The sequence below is a fragment of the Medicago sativa genome, chromosome 5 (genome assembly GCF_051527215.1).
Source record: "Medicago sativa cultivar Bolivia chromosome 5, Bolivia_mono, whole genome shotgun sequence".
Classification (NCBI taxonomy): Eukaryota; Viridiplantae; Streptophyta; class Magnoliopsida; order Fabales; family Fabaceae; genus Medicago; species Medicago sativa.
In genome coordinates, this window is record NC_140753.1 from 12468872 (window position 1) to 12486357 (window position 17486).

The 17486-nt window shown below is 33.3% G+C and overlaps 2 protein-coding genes across 2 annotated transcripts; both read left to right on the forward strand.

Moving 5' to 3' along the window:
* Positions 1-1431: 1431 nt before the first annotated feature.
* Positions 1432-6219, forward strand: AKRP (ankyrin repeat protein). Its single transcript, XM_085713505.1, has 7 exons — positions 1432-2178; positions 3288-3364; positions 3655-3753; positions 3840-3938; positions 4424-4522; positions 4614-4712; positions 5850-6219. Exons 1-7 carry the CDS (start codon positions 1449-1451, stop codon positions 5970-5972), a joined length of 1326 nt encoding a protein of 441 aa, XP_085569631.1. The 5' UTR covers positions 1432-1448; the 3' UTR covers positions 5973-6219.
* Positions 6220-10723: 4504 nt separating this feature from the next.
* On the forward strand, positions 10724-14767 carry LOC146920129 (putative nucleobase-ascorbate transporter 10). The gene is made up of 14 exons (XM_085713506.1): positions 10724-11012; positions 11279-11376; positions 11470-11646; positions 11722-11822; positions 11906-11981; positions 12069-12128; positions 12276-12460; positions 12602-12698; positions 12790-12876; positions 12986-13044; positions 13164-13255; positions 13463-13540; positions 14161-14312; positions 14411-14767. Exons 1-14 carry the CDS (start codon positions 10835-10837, stop codon positions 14627-14629), a joined length of 1659 nt encoding a protein of 552 aa, XP_085569632.1. The 5' UTR covers positions 10724-10834; the 3' UTR covers positions 14630-14767.
* Positions 14768-17486: the final 2719 nt, after the last annotated feature.

Sequence of the window (17486 nt, forward strand, 5' to 3'; positions counted from 1 at the left end):
TTTATCAAAACAAGCTTATAAGCTAGTCCAACAAGTTATAAGCTAGCTTATTTGTGTTACCAAACACAGTCATAGAGTTGTGGAGGATGTAATGGTGCAAGAAGAGGATCTTTCATGATACTTCATGACATCGGAGACTCAAAAGAAGATTCACCAACAACAAGAAGATAAGCTTTCATCATACTCCTTGCCGTTTGGATTGTATGGAATGAACGAAATAACAGGTCATTCAATAACAAAGAATGCAATATCATTCGGCTGATAGACAAAGTTAAATATTATTCATTGTGGTGGTTGAAAGCTACTTTTGTATTTGGTGATCATTTATGGTGGACGAGCCCTTTGTCGTGTTTAGGCATTGACTAATCCATTTTCTGTACATATTGTTTGACTGCTTGTATTTTCAGTAGTCTTCTTGGCACACGTTGTGCTGAGGAGTCTGCTTCAGTAGGTTAATATAATTCATTTTTACTTGTTTAAAAAAAAAAAAACAAGAGTCACAATGGGAGCAGGGGAAAACTTACTTCTTTATGCTAAGTTCATGAAACTCCTACCAAACAAGAAAAAAGAGAATGATGATGCGTTCTTTCTATCATAGAAGTCACCCCTAACAATGGTTGATGCGTCAGGTTAATGACGTTAAATAAACACTGCATGGGAGGATACTCATGTGATTCAAGTTTTCAAGTTAGTATGAAATTTCCCTTTCAAATAAGCTAACATTTATCGACATAAACAATTTATTTCTTTTATTGTTGTTAATCCTTGTTATTATTTTTTAATTTTAATCTTTGTATTACTTATATAACCATTCATAACAATATCAATATCTGTCGATTAAGGTTTTTTTTTTCTTTTTCTAGATTACCTTTGAAGAATGGTGAGTAATTTACTCATCAACCAATGAAAATAAGCAATTTTTTTTTGGTCAGAAAAATGAGCAATTTATTAGTGGGGTCAAGATAATTCATATATACCAATTAAAAATGTAAATGTTTATTTGTTGGAGTAAATTACCCACCATTCTTTTATGGGTACCCTAGTTGTCACCCTCAATTAAACTAAAAAAACATACAATATCAAATTCGGGTGGGGCTTCAGTGACTTTGTGTTGGGGGACTTTGGTGACTTTAGTGTATTTTAGAGGAAAGAGAGTGGTGATTGAATGATTAAAATAAATTATTTTGATGAGAGAGAATTATTGGTTAGGAGAGAGACAGAGACAAGGCACCGAAGCCAAAGGCACCCAAGTGCTACCCATCAAATTCCACAAATCTAATTTACCAAATATTACACAAATTACATCAAAACAAGAAGAATCATGAGCATATAAGTTTCTTATTTTCAAAATAAATTAAACCAAGTTTTCATGGCTTTCAAAATAAAAACAATTTTATTTATAAAAAAAACAATTCTTATATCAAAACCCGCAACTAGTTATGGATTGAATGTTGTCAATTGCAACAAGAACAACAAAAATGTTCAATTTTTCCACACTTGTTCGTAATCCACAACCCCACACACTCTTCTTCTCTCCATTCCCTTCTTCTTCTTCTTCTTCCACACCTCGCAAGTTTCAATCTTTTCAATCTCTCACAAACCGCAACTTCCACAAAATTCTCTCTTCATCACACCAACATGACAACAACTACGAAGAACACATCATCGGAGACTGTCTTGTCTTCGAGGAAGGCATTTTCGAAGACCCCATTTTTCCAACTTCCGACAACAACCTCGTAAACAACAAAAAACCAAAACCAATTTCAATTTCAAAGAAGAAAAAGAAGACAGTGGTAAAGTCCGAGAATCTTGTTCCTGATAAATGGAAAGAAGTTCAAGCAGAGATAAACATAACGAAGAAAGAACGGCGTAAGATAGCTCAAGAGATTGAGTTTAATAGTAAAGTTATGAAGAAGAAAAGAGGGTTGATTCCTTCGAGGGATATGGATTTGAATGAGTATAAGGCTTATAAAGAAGCTAAATTGGCTCAGTTGAAGCCTTTGGTTCTTGGTAAGGTTTTTGCTGAGAAAGAAGATGATGAAGAAGAAGAAGGTGGGTTGAGTGATGAGAGGGTAGTGCCTAGGAATCCTAGATGGGCTGTTTATGGGAGAGGTTTCGAGGATGTTAATGAGTTTTTGAATAGTGAGAGTTATGACTCTGCTGCTATGAAAACTGGAGGTAATTTGTATTTACAATCTGTTTTGGTTTTATTTTTGTTAATGCTGTTGAGGATTATTATGACCTATGTAACAACTTTTAGTTTTAGATTGAACGTGTCAGGTGCGCTTGACACGTAATGGTGTTAGACACAAACACATGTATTTACGTTTGGTATCTACGTGTCAGTGTCGTATATGGTACATGTGTCTGTGTTGTAATTGCCGCTTCATAGATTATTGTGTCAGGTGTATGAAATGTATTGGTGTCAGGGTGTATGAAATGTATTGGTGTCAGACACATACATGTAGTTACCTTTGGTATCTACGTGTCATTGTCACATCTGGCATATGTATTTGTATTGCTCTTATTGTTTAGGGTGCCGTTCTGGTGGCTGACACGTATTTGTGTCAGACACAAGCACATGTAGTTATGTTTGGTTTCTATGTGTCAGTGTCATATCCGGTATATGTGTCTGTGTTGCTGCTTCGTAGATTATAATTTATGCTTGTTAGATAACTTTTGGTTCTTTGCAACATGCTCTGATGTAGTGAAAATCAACTTCCTTGGTGATGATGTATGGACATTTTGAAAAATAAGGGTGGTTTGGATTTGCTTTTGATTTATGGGAGCTTGTTGGTTAAAACAAATTTATGGTGAAAAATGCTTATAAGTTTACAAGTGTTTATTGAAAAGTTAAATGATAGAGCCTATGAAAAAGTTGAGATATAAAGGCTAGTTTTAATTTATATGAGAAGCTATTGTATTGAAAACTCATAGTTATTGTGAGATTTAGTTTTAGTATTTCTCTTCAGATAAGTGTTTTTGGAGAAGTTTATCCAAAATGGCTCTTAAATTGGTGCTACTTCACAACCTTTGGTACCTAATGGATGGCAATATACAACAACAACAACCAAGCCTTATCCCACTAAGTGGGGTCGGCTACATAAACAACCTAGGATGGCAATATAAACAAAGAAATTTGATTGTGATGAAATGGATCATTTTATTCATTGATGGTTAAATCCGGGAAGATATTCATTTTATGCACCGCTGCTTCTCATTGTTTGCAATATATGGTTTTTAACTTTTGCGATTTTCATTTCATTCTTTCATGCTTTTGTGTATAGGTCGTCCTAGGTTGTTTACCAGGGAGGAGAGGGATTTGTTGAGTAAGAAAAAGCCAGACTTGTCAGTTGCTACTTCAGTAAGTATTCCATGTCTGGTGAACAATCACTGATATTTCATCATCATCATCCTCATTATATTTTGTACTGTTACCGGAAAATAAGAACTCTCTAGTTTTCCTTTGTTTTGATGTTGAAGTAATTTTGTGTTCCATCGTTGATGTTGCGTAGTAATCTTAGTAGTTGTTGCATTTTTTTCAATGTTGGAATCATAATAGAAGTGTAGGGGAAAAGGTATTCACTTGTTTGTTACCTTCGGTAAGTAATCTCTATATTTATGTTTTCAATGGCTAATACTCATTATTTGTAGGATAAATGGCTTCCTTTGCACACTTTTGCTGCAAGCGGAGAATCTTTACTTTTAGAATCTTTGTTGCGGCATGATGTTGATATTAATGTTATGGATAAGGTACATGAATACTAATTTATACACGGAAGATTATAATGTGTGGAATCCTCTATTTAAACTATTGTGTTTTGTTTTACTTTTTCAAGGATGGTTTGACCGCTCTTTACAAAGCGGTAATTGGAAGAAAGCATGCCATAACCAACAGTCTCTTGAGAAACTCGGCGAATCCGTTTGTGCAAGATAATGTGAGTGAAAAATTAATTGTGTGTTGTGCTGTCATAGTAGCATACGTAAACCTTTATCTGTTGATTTTCTTACTACAATTTATATTTCGTGCTCTTCCTGCCCTCACCGGGAATTCATCATTGTTATCATTACATCTTAGACGCTTATAGCATAGACTCTTGTCATATAAGTGTTTATGCATAAGATTGTTTTAGAACAAAAGATAAAATAAAATCAAATTGTTGCATATAAGCTATAAGCTGTTTTCATAAGCTATCCTGGGAGCTTATGGAAATATGCTGAAAACAACTTATGGAGATGTTTATAAGCTGTTTCCATAAGCTCTTCTGAACAGTCTCATGAGTGTTTATGCTAATAGATAAGCTCAAATAAGTCAATCCAAACATGCCCTTAATCTATTAACATATAGTTATTATATCCTTAGTTACCTGTTGGTATCCTGATATTCTATGCATTTGCTTTGTTGTTTATGTGCTGGAAACAGGATGGGGCCACCTTGATTCACTATGCTGTACAAACAGCGTCTGTCCGAACAATTAAAGTACTCTTGTTGTACAATGTGGATATAAATCTTCAGGACAATGTATGATCAATTGTTCCAATAATTAGCTTTTCTACCTCTTACTCTTTTGTGGACCACTGTTTGAGAACAAAATTCATTTGCTGTGTCTTAGGATGGCTGGACACCATTACATCTTGCTGTTCAGACTCAGAGAACTGATATAGTGAAGCTTCTGCTGATTAAAGGTGCTGATCAGAAATTAAAAAACAAGGTAATTGTCTATTGATTTCCTATATTAATCTATCAATGTAATAGAACCTTGTGTGTTAGATAATGTGGGTTGAATATAGATGCTTTTAACTGGTCATTGGGTTTTTTGTGGGTTTGTGGTGTTCCGTATAATTGCGGCATCCCATTGTATTTTTTCCCTTTTTTATCCGCGAGTTTTTTGTGCGTCTTGCACTTACTCGACGAGAATAATATCAGCCTTTCAAAAAAAAAAAGGGTCATTGGTAAATATCAGCTGTCACTGCTATTTAGCTATGAAGCAACACAAACATTCATCATGACACTGGCACTTTGACATTGATAATAATTTATAAAATAGAAGCGGGCTGAATATAGGTGCTTTTAATGGGTCGTTGGTAAATTATCAGTTGTCACTGGTATTTACCTACGAAGCAACTCAGGCATTCAACATTACACTGACACGCAGACATTGATAATTCTTTAGAAAATAGAAGTGGTTAAATGTAACCTCGTGTGTTGGTGTTATGTTGGACATCAGACATGTATTCTTTAGAAAACAGGTATTTAGAAGATTTATCTCTTCCTTAAGAACCAGTTAGGTGATTTAGATGAAAGGCTAAGAAATTGAGATACTTACAAGAGATTCGCCCATTAACCAGGGAAGTCTTTCCTAAGTCATTAAAAACCTATCGGTTGTTGAAGAAAAACTTTCAACTGTTATTTAGGAATCATTAGACTTTGCCAGGCACTTGCTTCTTTAGTGAACTATTACATATCTAGTCCCATGCTTGGATAAAAAAAAAAAATTAATAGTTTCATTAAAATATTGATTTTTGATAGACCGTGACACGTTGATTAGTCAATCTCAGTCCTCGCCTTGCAGGAGAAGTGATAAGGCTTGATTGAATTTGTTTTGGAGCCGTGATTGATGAATATTTAGTTTTTTGTTTAACAGCTCTCTGAAGTCTAGAGTTTTGTGCAACTCGATGTCGAATTTTAATGTGCATATCATAATATTTTGTCTGTGGTTTATAAAATTAGAGAAACTCTTAAGCAATGATTGATTGTTCAAGATATGTTGTCTAGCAGTAAGCAGATTAATACTGGCCATTTCTTTTACAGTGATATTTGAATTCAATTTGTCTTTTGTTTGTCTCAGGATGGTTTAACTCCACTCGACCTTTGCCTTTACTCTGGTCAAAATGTCAGAACATATGAGTTAATCAAGTTGTTGAAACAGCCTTATAGACGCTCCCGACAGACGGGGATAAGAAGAAAATAAAACTTTTGATGATTTGGACTGACAAGTAAGTGAAGAATAGCCATTGCTGTGTTTTTCATGGCAGGTAGCAAGCAGCTCTTCAGAATATGGAAACTTTAGCTTTAGGACAAGGATGCTATTGTATTAAACAAAATGTATTCAAAATATGATAGGTAAGTAGAATTTTTTTTTTCTTTGCCAAAAAAAAAAAGTAGAATTTTTTCATAAGAAAAGAAGGAAATGACTTGCCATTTTTTTAAAATAAAAATGTGATTTCTAATTTGGACTCTTAACCAGAAAAAACGTGAATTTGATGTTGTTTGAAAATAAATATGTGAATTTTTTAAAGCATAGAGGTAAGAAAAGTTTCTCTAGCAAAGAGATAATAGACCTTCTAACACACCAAACAATTCAACTTGCAACCGTGCTTGTCCTACAAGACTCAGTCTAGGGGGGATGGGTGTTTCATATTATCCACCAATGGATGAGTTATATGAATCGTTTGGATTAATAATGTTACACATATTTATCATAGACTGTCAATACTTATACTTTTCTCCCTTCCCTTCCCTTCCCTTCATCTCTCTCGCTGTTTCTCCATTTGACGTGTTTTTCTACCATGGATTCCATAATATTGCCCTTCTTTGAAATACAATTAATGCTTGAATATACTAATTAACCTAATAAATTTCATCACAGTAGTTCCTGCTTGAATCTAGAAAAGGCAAACAACTAACCTTTAAACTTTATAGTACAACTAGAAAATTATAACTGAAATCAAATTCTTGAGTTTTTGACAAACAAACTTCTCTTGTTTTTCCTGAATTTAATGAAATATATGAACACCAATCAACATCTCAAAATTCATATAAAATCCTTTTGATGAAAATTTTCCTCTTCTTGCATTCAAGCTAAATAGAGAATTTTGTTTATGGCTGGAACAAAATTCATAACTTTCATCTAAATTCTAATAATAAGAAACTTTTAAGGCTTAATTAATGATTTGGTCCCTTAAGTTATTTGTTGGTTACATTTTGGTCCCATAAGTTATTAACGTTACAATTTGGTCCCTTAAGTTATTTGTTGGTTACATTTTGGTCCCATAAGTTATTAATGTTACAATTTGGTCCCTTAACTTATTTTTTGGTTTCATTTTGGTACCTTAACTCTTCCTCCGTCAACCACTCTGGTCCTTTATGTTATTAGAGTTAAGGGATCAAAACGAAACCAAAAAATAAGTTAAGGGATTAAAACGAAACCAAAAAGTAAGTTAAGAGACCAAATTGTAACGTTAATAACTTATGGGACCAAAATGCAACAAACAAATAACTTAAGGGACCAAATTGTAACGTTAATAACTTATAGAACCAAAATGTAACCAACAAATAACTTAAGGGACCAAATCATTAATTAAGCCAACTTTTAACTATGTGAAAAACAACAACAAAAGGAGGTTGCTTCTTGTTGTTGTAGGGTAAGCTTCAAAAGTGGGTTAAGGCGAAGGTAAAACAGATACAAGTAATGACCACGTTTTTAACATTATTATCCTTTTATTTGCTGATTTTTGCAGTTATATGGAGAGACAAACTTGAAAATCTTTGTAAATCATCTCAGGAGCACTAATTAGGTTGTTAGGTATATCCAAAATTGTTTCTAGCCACTTCAATAGCTGAAATTTGACTTAAAAAAATCAGTAAACAAAATTCTATGTCTACTTAATCTCACTGTATAGTTGTCTAATTATGTGTTGAAAATTTTCAGGAGGTAAGTTCTGAAGAGTAACTTATGGTTATCTTTTCCTGGTAGTTTTTCAACAGGAATTGTTGCGATATAAGTTGCAGAAATGAAGCAAAATTATGTGTTGTACAACGAATTAGAGAGTCCTTAACCTTAGTTTGTATATATTGTTATCAAATCAAATTATTAAGGCCTAAAACCTCTGGAAGATTCTCGTACTTTCCACTGGTACTTTGGAATCTGAACACTAACGAATTTGTTTGCAATGCTTGACATGAACATCAATGAAATCATGAAAAGAATTATGGCTTTGACACCTTCTGATGAATGAATGTAACATGGTTACCAAGTCCTTAACATCATTGATGGTAATGCTGTCTCATATGTCAATGTTTGCCTACAAACATATATTGACCGTCACTTTTCTGATCATAAAGGACTTTAAATTGAAATAATTAGATTAGAGCCATGTGGTAAGGGAAATTGCTTGCAAAACATCAAAATTGTGTGATGGATTAGTTTGAGATTACAGACGCAAAAAGTTGTCTAAAAACTAGGAGTAACAAATGCTGCTATTGAGAATATAAGATCCAGATTCCCATAGTCCAAAACAAAATATTAGTACATATTTAGAATGCCGTTGAGCCACCTTGATTTTGGAAAATTCATTGTGATACTATGTTTATCTGAGTTGAATTTGATTAGCTAGGATTTATACATGAGATTAAGTGAATTAACACTCAAAGTTGTCAGCTCGAGGCATTCGAAGTGATGACTTCAAATGATGACGACCAAAAAGAAGATGTTGAACTGATTATGTTTGAAACGATTTGAATAAGATCGTTTGTGATACTTTGGGTTCAATTATAATCCGAGGAGGATTTGCATTATGCTATGAGGAGAGCTGTTTTTAAGTTTATGCTTTTGTTGAAAGCGTGGCGAGAAGATAATGTTTTTTCTTCTCAAAAAGCGGTGTGGTTTTGCCAAATTTTTTAGTGTTGTTCCCATTTCAAAGTGAACACACATGAAGTTGTAGAGTTGTATCATTGTAGAAATGATACCCTTTATATCGACTAGACTTGTCGAGGGAGAGAGTTGAACACATGTTTTTTTTTGTTGTACAAGAGAGGGCCGAAGCCCAAAAGAGAAAACTAAACAATTAAACGAACATTTCTAGGCATACAAGTTCCAGAGATGTCATCAAAGAGGAGACTATTGAGCTCACTAGGAGGGGTCTCCAAAATAGTTTCTAGGCATACAAGCTCCATAGATGTCATCAAAGAGGAGACTATTGAGCTCACTAGGAGGGGTCTCCAAAATAGTAAAATTCCATGAATCCATGGTAAGGCTGAAGTTGGCAAGCCAATCAGCACTTCTGTTGCCTTCTCTCAAAGTGTGGTGAACTTGAATCCGCCAATTACGATTCAAAATATTTTGAATACGCCGAATGAGCACAGAGGTTGTCCCATTCATCTTGCAATTATTTGTTATCATGTCAATAAGCAACTTTGAATCACTTTCAACGCAAAGCTGAGAAATACCGTCCCTCCAAGCCAACTCTAGACCAAGGTACATACCCCACATCTCTGCATGAAGAGCATCATAAGCGCCAATCTTACGGACAAAACCTTTGATCCATCTACCATTAGCATCCCGAAGTAAGCCTCCACAACCCAAGCGATCTCCATTCTCTTTGCAAGCTCCATCACAATTGAGTTTGATCCATCCCTCTTAAGGATATTTCCATCCAACATAAATTGTTTCAGTGTGTCGAAGATCCATTTGAAAATGATTAAAAGTACAATCTTCAATATCACTAGTAAACTTTTGGATGATACTTGTGGGATTCTCCTGTCTCTGGAAATTTTCCTCGAAGACTGCCTTGTTTCGCCATTTCCAAATATACCAGCAAGTAGTCATGAAAGTTGTCTTCCACTTAGAGTTGAGATCTCTGTTTTGAAGCTTGTTGAGGTTTGTAAAAATCCAATTCCTGCAATCAAAGGAAAAAAAGTCAGTTATACAATCTGAAGGTACAAGTCCGATCCATACCTGAGTTGCATAAGTGCAGTCTCTGAGCACATGAAGAGTAGTCTCATCCTCACTCCCACAACAAGGACAAATTGGGGATATGCCAACACCCCATCTACTTCGATGATAATTAGATAAAATGCGATCATGAGCAACCAACCAAATGAAGGTTTGAATACGTTGCGGACCCTTCCAATTCCACAAACTTTTCCAATCCCCTCCGGTATTAGCATGATTTCCGTCTTTCATGTTGTAAGCACTTTTGACCGAGAATTGTTGCGTACTCGTGCCTCCCCAACCAATAATATCAATACCATCACCACTAGAAGGAGCAGGGAGAGCTAACACAATTGTTCTTTTTAATTAATCAACGTTCAATTTGAATTTTCAATAAAAGCCTTTTTTTACTGCAACAAATAGTTTACCACTGTTTTCAAATTATATGACGATTTACCATCATGAAATCATGTTTCTTTTTTAATTTTGATTGTCTTTTCTAATTATTAATAAAATTTTAAAATAGTACATTTTATTTATAATTTATAATCTAATCAATTTAATATTTCAAAAATCAGATGATTATAAATGAATTGGTAAATAATATTTCAAAAAGTAGATGATAGATAAATTATTGTTAATCTAATGACAGAGTTATTATTGTAACCCATATAATAATTTTGTCGAGATTTTATTAAAAAAAAAATAAAAATTGTCGAGATGCTGGGTTGGAGATATTAAGTGTATGTTAAGATTAGTTACAAAATTAGTCACATACTCATATGTATAGATGTGCTACATTATGGATGGTCTAAAGATTTTTTTTTTATCAGAAACAAAATAAACCATCTAATGGACTTTTTTATCAGAAACAAATTAAACCATCTAATGGACCAAGCATCAATGATAGTTAATGACATAACCGTTTTTTTTTTTTTTAAAGAACATAACATCAACAGTTTTAATATTTGATTAATGACAATACAGATATATGATTACATTTCTTGTAACCGAAAGTGTGAACAATGAATTCAATTTTCTTTTAAATAATAAAAAAAATCTTGATGTACAATGATTTGATCAAAGTTTGCTACATTTCTCTTGGTTTCTGCTGACAAAACATGGCTCAAAATGGAGGTGGTGATGACACCAAAGCTGCCAATGAAGGTGGTGGTGGAGGCGGCGGTGCTAAAAATGCAGGTGGTGGCACAAAAGTAGAAGAAGTGAAACCAGCACCACAGCCAGTGAAAGAGCAATTACCTGGAATTCAATATTGCATTAACAGTCCACCTCCATGGCGTTAGTACACCTATCTTAACTTATAGTTACTAAATAATTCACTTTTCCTTAATTTGTTGGAACTTGTAATACAAATATTTTAATTACTATGAGTCTACTTGTCACATGCAATATAACAAGCATTCAAAGTTTTGAAAGAAAAATTTAGATTGTTACTTGATGTATTTTTGAAAAAATTATGACATGTTAATCAAAAATTGATTTACTAATTTTTGCTTAAGATAGTACTGGTTCACAATTTGAGTCAATCTTTGATCATAATGCAGGTCAAGCAGTGATATTGGGATTTCAGCATTACCTTCTAACTCTTGGCATTACAGTTCTGATTCCAACTATAATTGTTCCTCAAATGGGTGGAGGAGATGTGAGAAATATTTCTGATCAATTTTTATTTGCTTTTAATTTTAAGCAACTTCTATAATAGTATTAATGAACAAAATGATTTGATTCAATGTAGGCTGAGAAGACTAGGGTGATACAGACACTTCTGTTTGTGTCTGGACTAAGCACATTTCTTCAATCTTTGTTCGGAACTCGATTGCCAATTGTAGTTGTTGGTTCATACAGTTACATAGTACCTATAATTTCTATTGTTCAGGCTAGAAGATATAATGAATATACAGATCCTTATGAGGTAAATGAAACTATTTTCGATGCTTCACTCTTTAGTGTTTTTGTTTTGCTGACTTTGTTTGTTTGAATTTCCTAGAGGTTTACTATGACAATGAGAGGGATTCAAGGTGCTTTGATCATAAGTTCAAGTTTCCAAATGGCTATTGGATTTTTTGGTTTTTGGAGAAATGCTGTCAGGTTAGTATCTGTAACGTCTTTTGTTTCGATTTTTATGTAAATCTTGGATTTGTTATCTTATATGTTTATTGCTTCATTCACAGATTCCTTAGTCCACTATCTGTAGTTCCATATGTAACTTTCGCTGGACTCGGTCTCTATCAACTTGGTTTCCCAATGGTAAAGAATTGAGGATTAAAGAATACAACCCTTTTGATTTTTTGCTTCTTAACTTCTCTACTTATGATTTGAAAATTTATTTTGCAGCTTGCGAAATGCGTTGAAATTGGACTTCCTGCTTTAATTGTTATGGTTTTCATCTCACAGGCAAGTAGTTACTTTTGTGCTATAGTAACTAGTATGTTGCAAAAGGTTTGAATGTATAAATTCTAAAACAGAATAATGGGAAACCAAATCTGTTTAACTAGTATGGCCTAGTGCATGTTTGATCGTTTTCTATGCTTCTTCCTGCAGTATCTTCATCGGTATATTACCGCCGTGAAGTCTATAAATGACCGATTTGCAGTGCTATTTACTGTCACAATTACATGGTTATTTGCACAGCTTCTTACATCTTCCACTGCATATAACAACAAGTCAGAAAGTACACAGACCAGTTGCCGAACTGATCGCGCTGGAATCCTAACCACCGCTCCATGGTAAGATTAAGTTTCATAATGTTTTCTTTAACTACTGATCATTTACTTAAATGCTAACAAAGAATAATTATTTTTGTACTGCTAACTTTATTCTTTGAACTTGATGAGATTTTTATATAAAAAGTGTTTCCATTTATGCAGGGTGTATTTTCCTTACCCTTTCCAATGGGGAAGTCCTACTTTCAATGTTTTGGAAGCTTTTGCTATGATGGCTGCTTCTTTAGTTTCTCTTTTTGAGGTATGCCCTTAAATCCTTAGCAAAATTAATTAGAGTTTCATGCCTTTTAGTCATTATATTACTCAGGTGAACAATCTTGTTTTACTTGCAGTACACTGGTACATCCTATGCTGCTGCAAGATATGGAAGTGCCACGCCGGTGCCGCCTTCTATTATCAGCCGCGGAGCTGGTTGGGTGGTATGATTTAAATATAACATTCTGATTATCAAAAATTTCTATTTTACTTTTTACACTTTTGCATAAAATGAAACTTGTGTCATTAGTGTCATTCTTGTTTTGATTTTAGGGAGTAGGTGCTTTGTTTAGTGGCATGTTTGGTTGTGTAACTGGAACTACAGCATCAGTGTAAGTTCACCCTAATTCCTTGTGTGTGTTTTTTCTTGAATGCATGGTAGAGGTTTGTTAACTTGTGATCTGTTAAAGGGCATTTCTTAATTCCTTTCTGCTTTACTCTTTTTTTTCAGGGAAAATGCTGGTTTACTAGCATTAACAAAAGTAGGAAGCAGAAGAGTAATTCAAATTTCAGCTGGCTTTATGATTTTCTTCTCTGTATTTGGTACTGTCTTGACCAATATTATTTGTACTAATTTCATAATTTCAGCATCTTGGCATTGGTAGTTTACTCGTTTGTGGTTGTCTATAGGACTTATAGCCAATAAAACACGGACACAAACACGCACACAGGATACCGCCGACACACAGACACCTGGAATAACTAATGTTATGTCTCATGTTTGATACCTGTTATTTACCATTGAAACAGGAAAATTTGGAGCATTTTTTGCTTCTGTTCCTTTACCAATCATAGCAGCATTATATTGTATATTATTCGGCTATGTGTGTAAGTTCATTCATTCATGCTAATAATAATAATAAGGGTTAAATATGTTTTTGGTCCCTATAAATATGACAACTTTTCGTTTTAGTCCCTCGAAAATTTTCCTTCAACTTTTAGTCCCTATAAAATTTTCAATCTTCACTTTTGGTCCCTCTTTTAAAGTAAACTCATATGTAGAATTCATATTTTTTAAGAAAATTTTCCAGAAAAATTCAAAATATTATAAGAATCACTCCAAAAAAAAATTAGAATTTTTTAACAAAACATGAATTTAATATGAATTTTAATATTTTTTATGGTTAAAAATTCATATTTAATTTGTGTTTTGTTAAAAAATTCTAATTTTTTTTAGGAATTTTTTTTAGAATATTTTACACATTTCTGCACAATTTCATTAAAAAATACATAAATTAAGTTAAAAATAGGGACCAAAAGTAGTGATTGAAAATTTTATAGGGACTAAAAGTTGAAGGAAAATTTTAGAGGGACTAAAACGAAAAGTTGACATATTTATAGGGACCAAAAACATATTTAACCCTAATAATAATAATCTATGTGCTGTTGTGGTTTTTTCTAAATACATATTAGAACTTAACAATATTTGTTAATTTGGAACTATGTAGCTTCTGCTGGTCTTGGTTTTCTCCAGTTCTGTAACCTCAACAGTTTCAGAACCAAATTTGTGCTAGGCTTCTCATTCTTCTTAGGAATCTCCATACCACAATATTTCTCACAATATTTTCATGTAAAGCATGAACAAGAAAGTCCTAGATGGGTAAGCTATATATTTCTGAACTCAATAATAACAACTCATCATTGAAATTTCATTTATTTTATTTTATTATTAATGATTGTTGATTAATTTGAATGCAGTTATATGATATTATAAGTGTGATCTTCATGTCACATATAACTGTTGCTGCATTGGTTGCATTAATTTTGGATCTCACACTTACTCGTGAAGATGATGCAGCTAAAAATGACAGTGGTTTAAAATGGTGGGAGAAGTTCACCTTGTATAATGGAGATGTTAGGAATGATGAATTCTATTCTTTACCTTGCAAACTCAATGAGCTTTTCCCAGCCCTTTAAGAGATCATAACACCTTTTATTATATCTTCAACTCAACTCATTTTTCATCGTCAAAAAAGTTTGTATTTTGTCATTTTGGTAACATGGTTTCATTGGATATGTTTGCAAGTAATGCATAACGATATTTTTCTTTTAATATATGTACCATGCGCTCAGCATTTTGCGAGGGTTGATAAAATGACAGAATCTGAGTTCGATTCTTAGAAATACTCGGCGTAAAAAAAAAAATTAAACATTTCGCTGCCGACTTGAGGATTAATTACATAGTGGGCCCTAACAGTGTTTGACATAAGGATATATTAGAGCACCTATTCAGGTCAAATACTTTAATTACATTGAGTTAGAAGAAAAAAATATGCTCAACATGTGCTTATTGAAAAGAGGACTTAAATTTTTGTGAGGATTTTTAGAGCAAAATATAGAATAGAGAATTATTTTGATCCTGAAGGTGGAAAGAATAAAATATTTAAAAATAGAGTATCAGTTTAAAATAAAATTACTATTTAGTACTAATCAAAACTCACTAATTTTTAATTTTTAACCCGGAAACTCAAGAAGTTAACAAGGGGATAAGAAACTCAAAAAGTACCGACCAAAACTAACTCCTTTACTATTGCCTATTTGGTACTTAAGAATATCATTCCATAACATAGTAGTTTTGAAATTTAATCATGTATATGAAACTAAAATAACTTATATTAGTTACCACTGTTGGTGAAAAGTAAATTGTTGGAAAAGAGAAATTTTGTAGAGATCTATGAACTACGGATACGGCCACGGGACACGACACAGACACTGACATACCGATACAATTAATAATTGAAGAAAATCACATAATTCAATGTAATTGTGTATGTCGGTGTTAGACATGTTGTAAATTTATTGATATGTGAATTATCTCAAATAATAAGCAGCATAAACATATAAGCAATAAAATCAATAAGTAAAAGAGAGAGATCATTAGACTTATCTATCTTTAAAATTGCGGTGATTTGAGGCCGGTGATGAAGAGCAAACAAACACGAAACCATGAACGGCAATAATAACCTGCAAAATAGTAAACTGTTATCTAACTGAGGCGTGACATAGTCACTGTCCTTGAGGATTTTATCCGCCTCATAAGCGCATATCCTCCCAGGATACAACAGTTCTTCCCTGATATGAATCATATCAGAGGTGACAGAACAACTTGAATTTGCTAAACACAGGAGATATAACCCAGGAAAAATATTGAAAAGAGAATAAGTTTTGTGTTGGTGAAAAAGTGGTATTTTACTGATGAGGAAGTGTTACACCAAATTGCTAAGAGAGAAAGTATATATTTAAGTATGCTTTTGTGAATGTGGTGATCTCTAATGTACAAAGTGTCTTTCTGGTTGTTTTTCAAACGTAAAAAGACCTCTCTTATTATAATATATATTCCCAAGATATATGTTTGAGAACATGCCACTAATTCCACAAAAATAGCCACATGACTAAAACCATTTTTTCAGTTGAGAAAATTAAGGTAAGGATTAATTGACTAAGTAAGCATACTGAGTCATGGTTAGCTCATTTAGGAAATAATAAAAACATGTGGAAACATCATTTTTGGATGGACTTAGTTAGAATTAACTTTTGAAATAAAATAAAACTCTAAAATTACAACAATCCCCCACATATTTCAAAAGTTAAAATAACAGTTTAAAATAGTTTTCCTGGGTAAACATCGTAGATGTAATGCATCGGAACGGTATAGCAAGCTATGGAACCCGTCCTAGACTAATAAGACTTAACACACAGTGAATTGGTTTAGCAAGCTATGGAACCCAAGACACTTGTTGTATGTTAGAGGTCTCATAATCACATTACCCTCCACAATTCTTGTTGTTACGCGGTTGTGCGCTAATAGGCCGTGCGCGTGCCTGGTATTCATGAGTGCTCTAGAGATTTTGCCAAGATCTCATGCAAGCGGCCCCACTTGACACTCATATAGGCGATTTCATCAAGTGTATGCTGCAAGTCATACACCACCCACAAGGGATATGATAATCGTTGAAAGCATTATAGCTTATCCTCTCAATATTGCAGTGTCTAGCACTTACTCAAATACACCATAGGAAAGAGACTAGGATTAAATTTAGCGCTAGCAGAACTAACATGTGACTTGTTCTTACCACATTGAACCTTCTTCATGGGATCTCCAATCACAAAGGTTGGGTTCCTATCACATGTCAATTTCGATTGGCTTAAGTCTCAATCCCCTCGATGCTCACAAATTTATTTCATCCCAGGGGCTTTATTAGTATGTACTTTACACACATTGATGAAGACAAAAATTTCTTTCATCAAAGAATATTGACTAAGACGTCTCTCAGTCAATTAATCTCATATTTTCCAAGTTAACAAATATAAACTTGTTCATCATAATAAATTCATACAGGTCTGCTTAGTTGTCTACTAAGCGACAACATATTCATCAATAAGATAAATTCACTTATAAATATATTATCATTGGATTCATATCTAATTAACGTCATTGTATTATTTGAATACAATGGTTTATCCACTTTTTCTCAAAAAAAAAATGGTTTATCCACTTTTAAACAATATCTCATATATTGTCAAAATGACTTTTTGATATATGTCATCGGGTCTACTTAGATAAATTCTAAGCGACAAACCCCCACAGTGGGAAAATAAAACTCTACGAGTGGATTTATTATACAGGTCTACTTAATTTTTTTTTCTTTCCAAGTGACGACACCCCCACATTGGGGAAATAAATTTAAATCAAACATCATTGTATTATTTTAATACAATGGATAATCCACAATATGTCACCAATAATTTAAGGTGAATCTTAATATATATACAT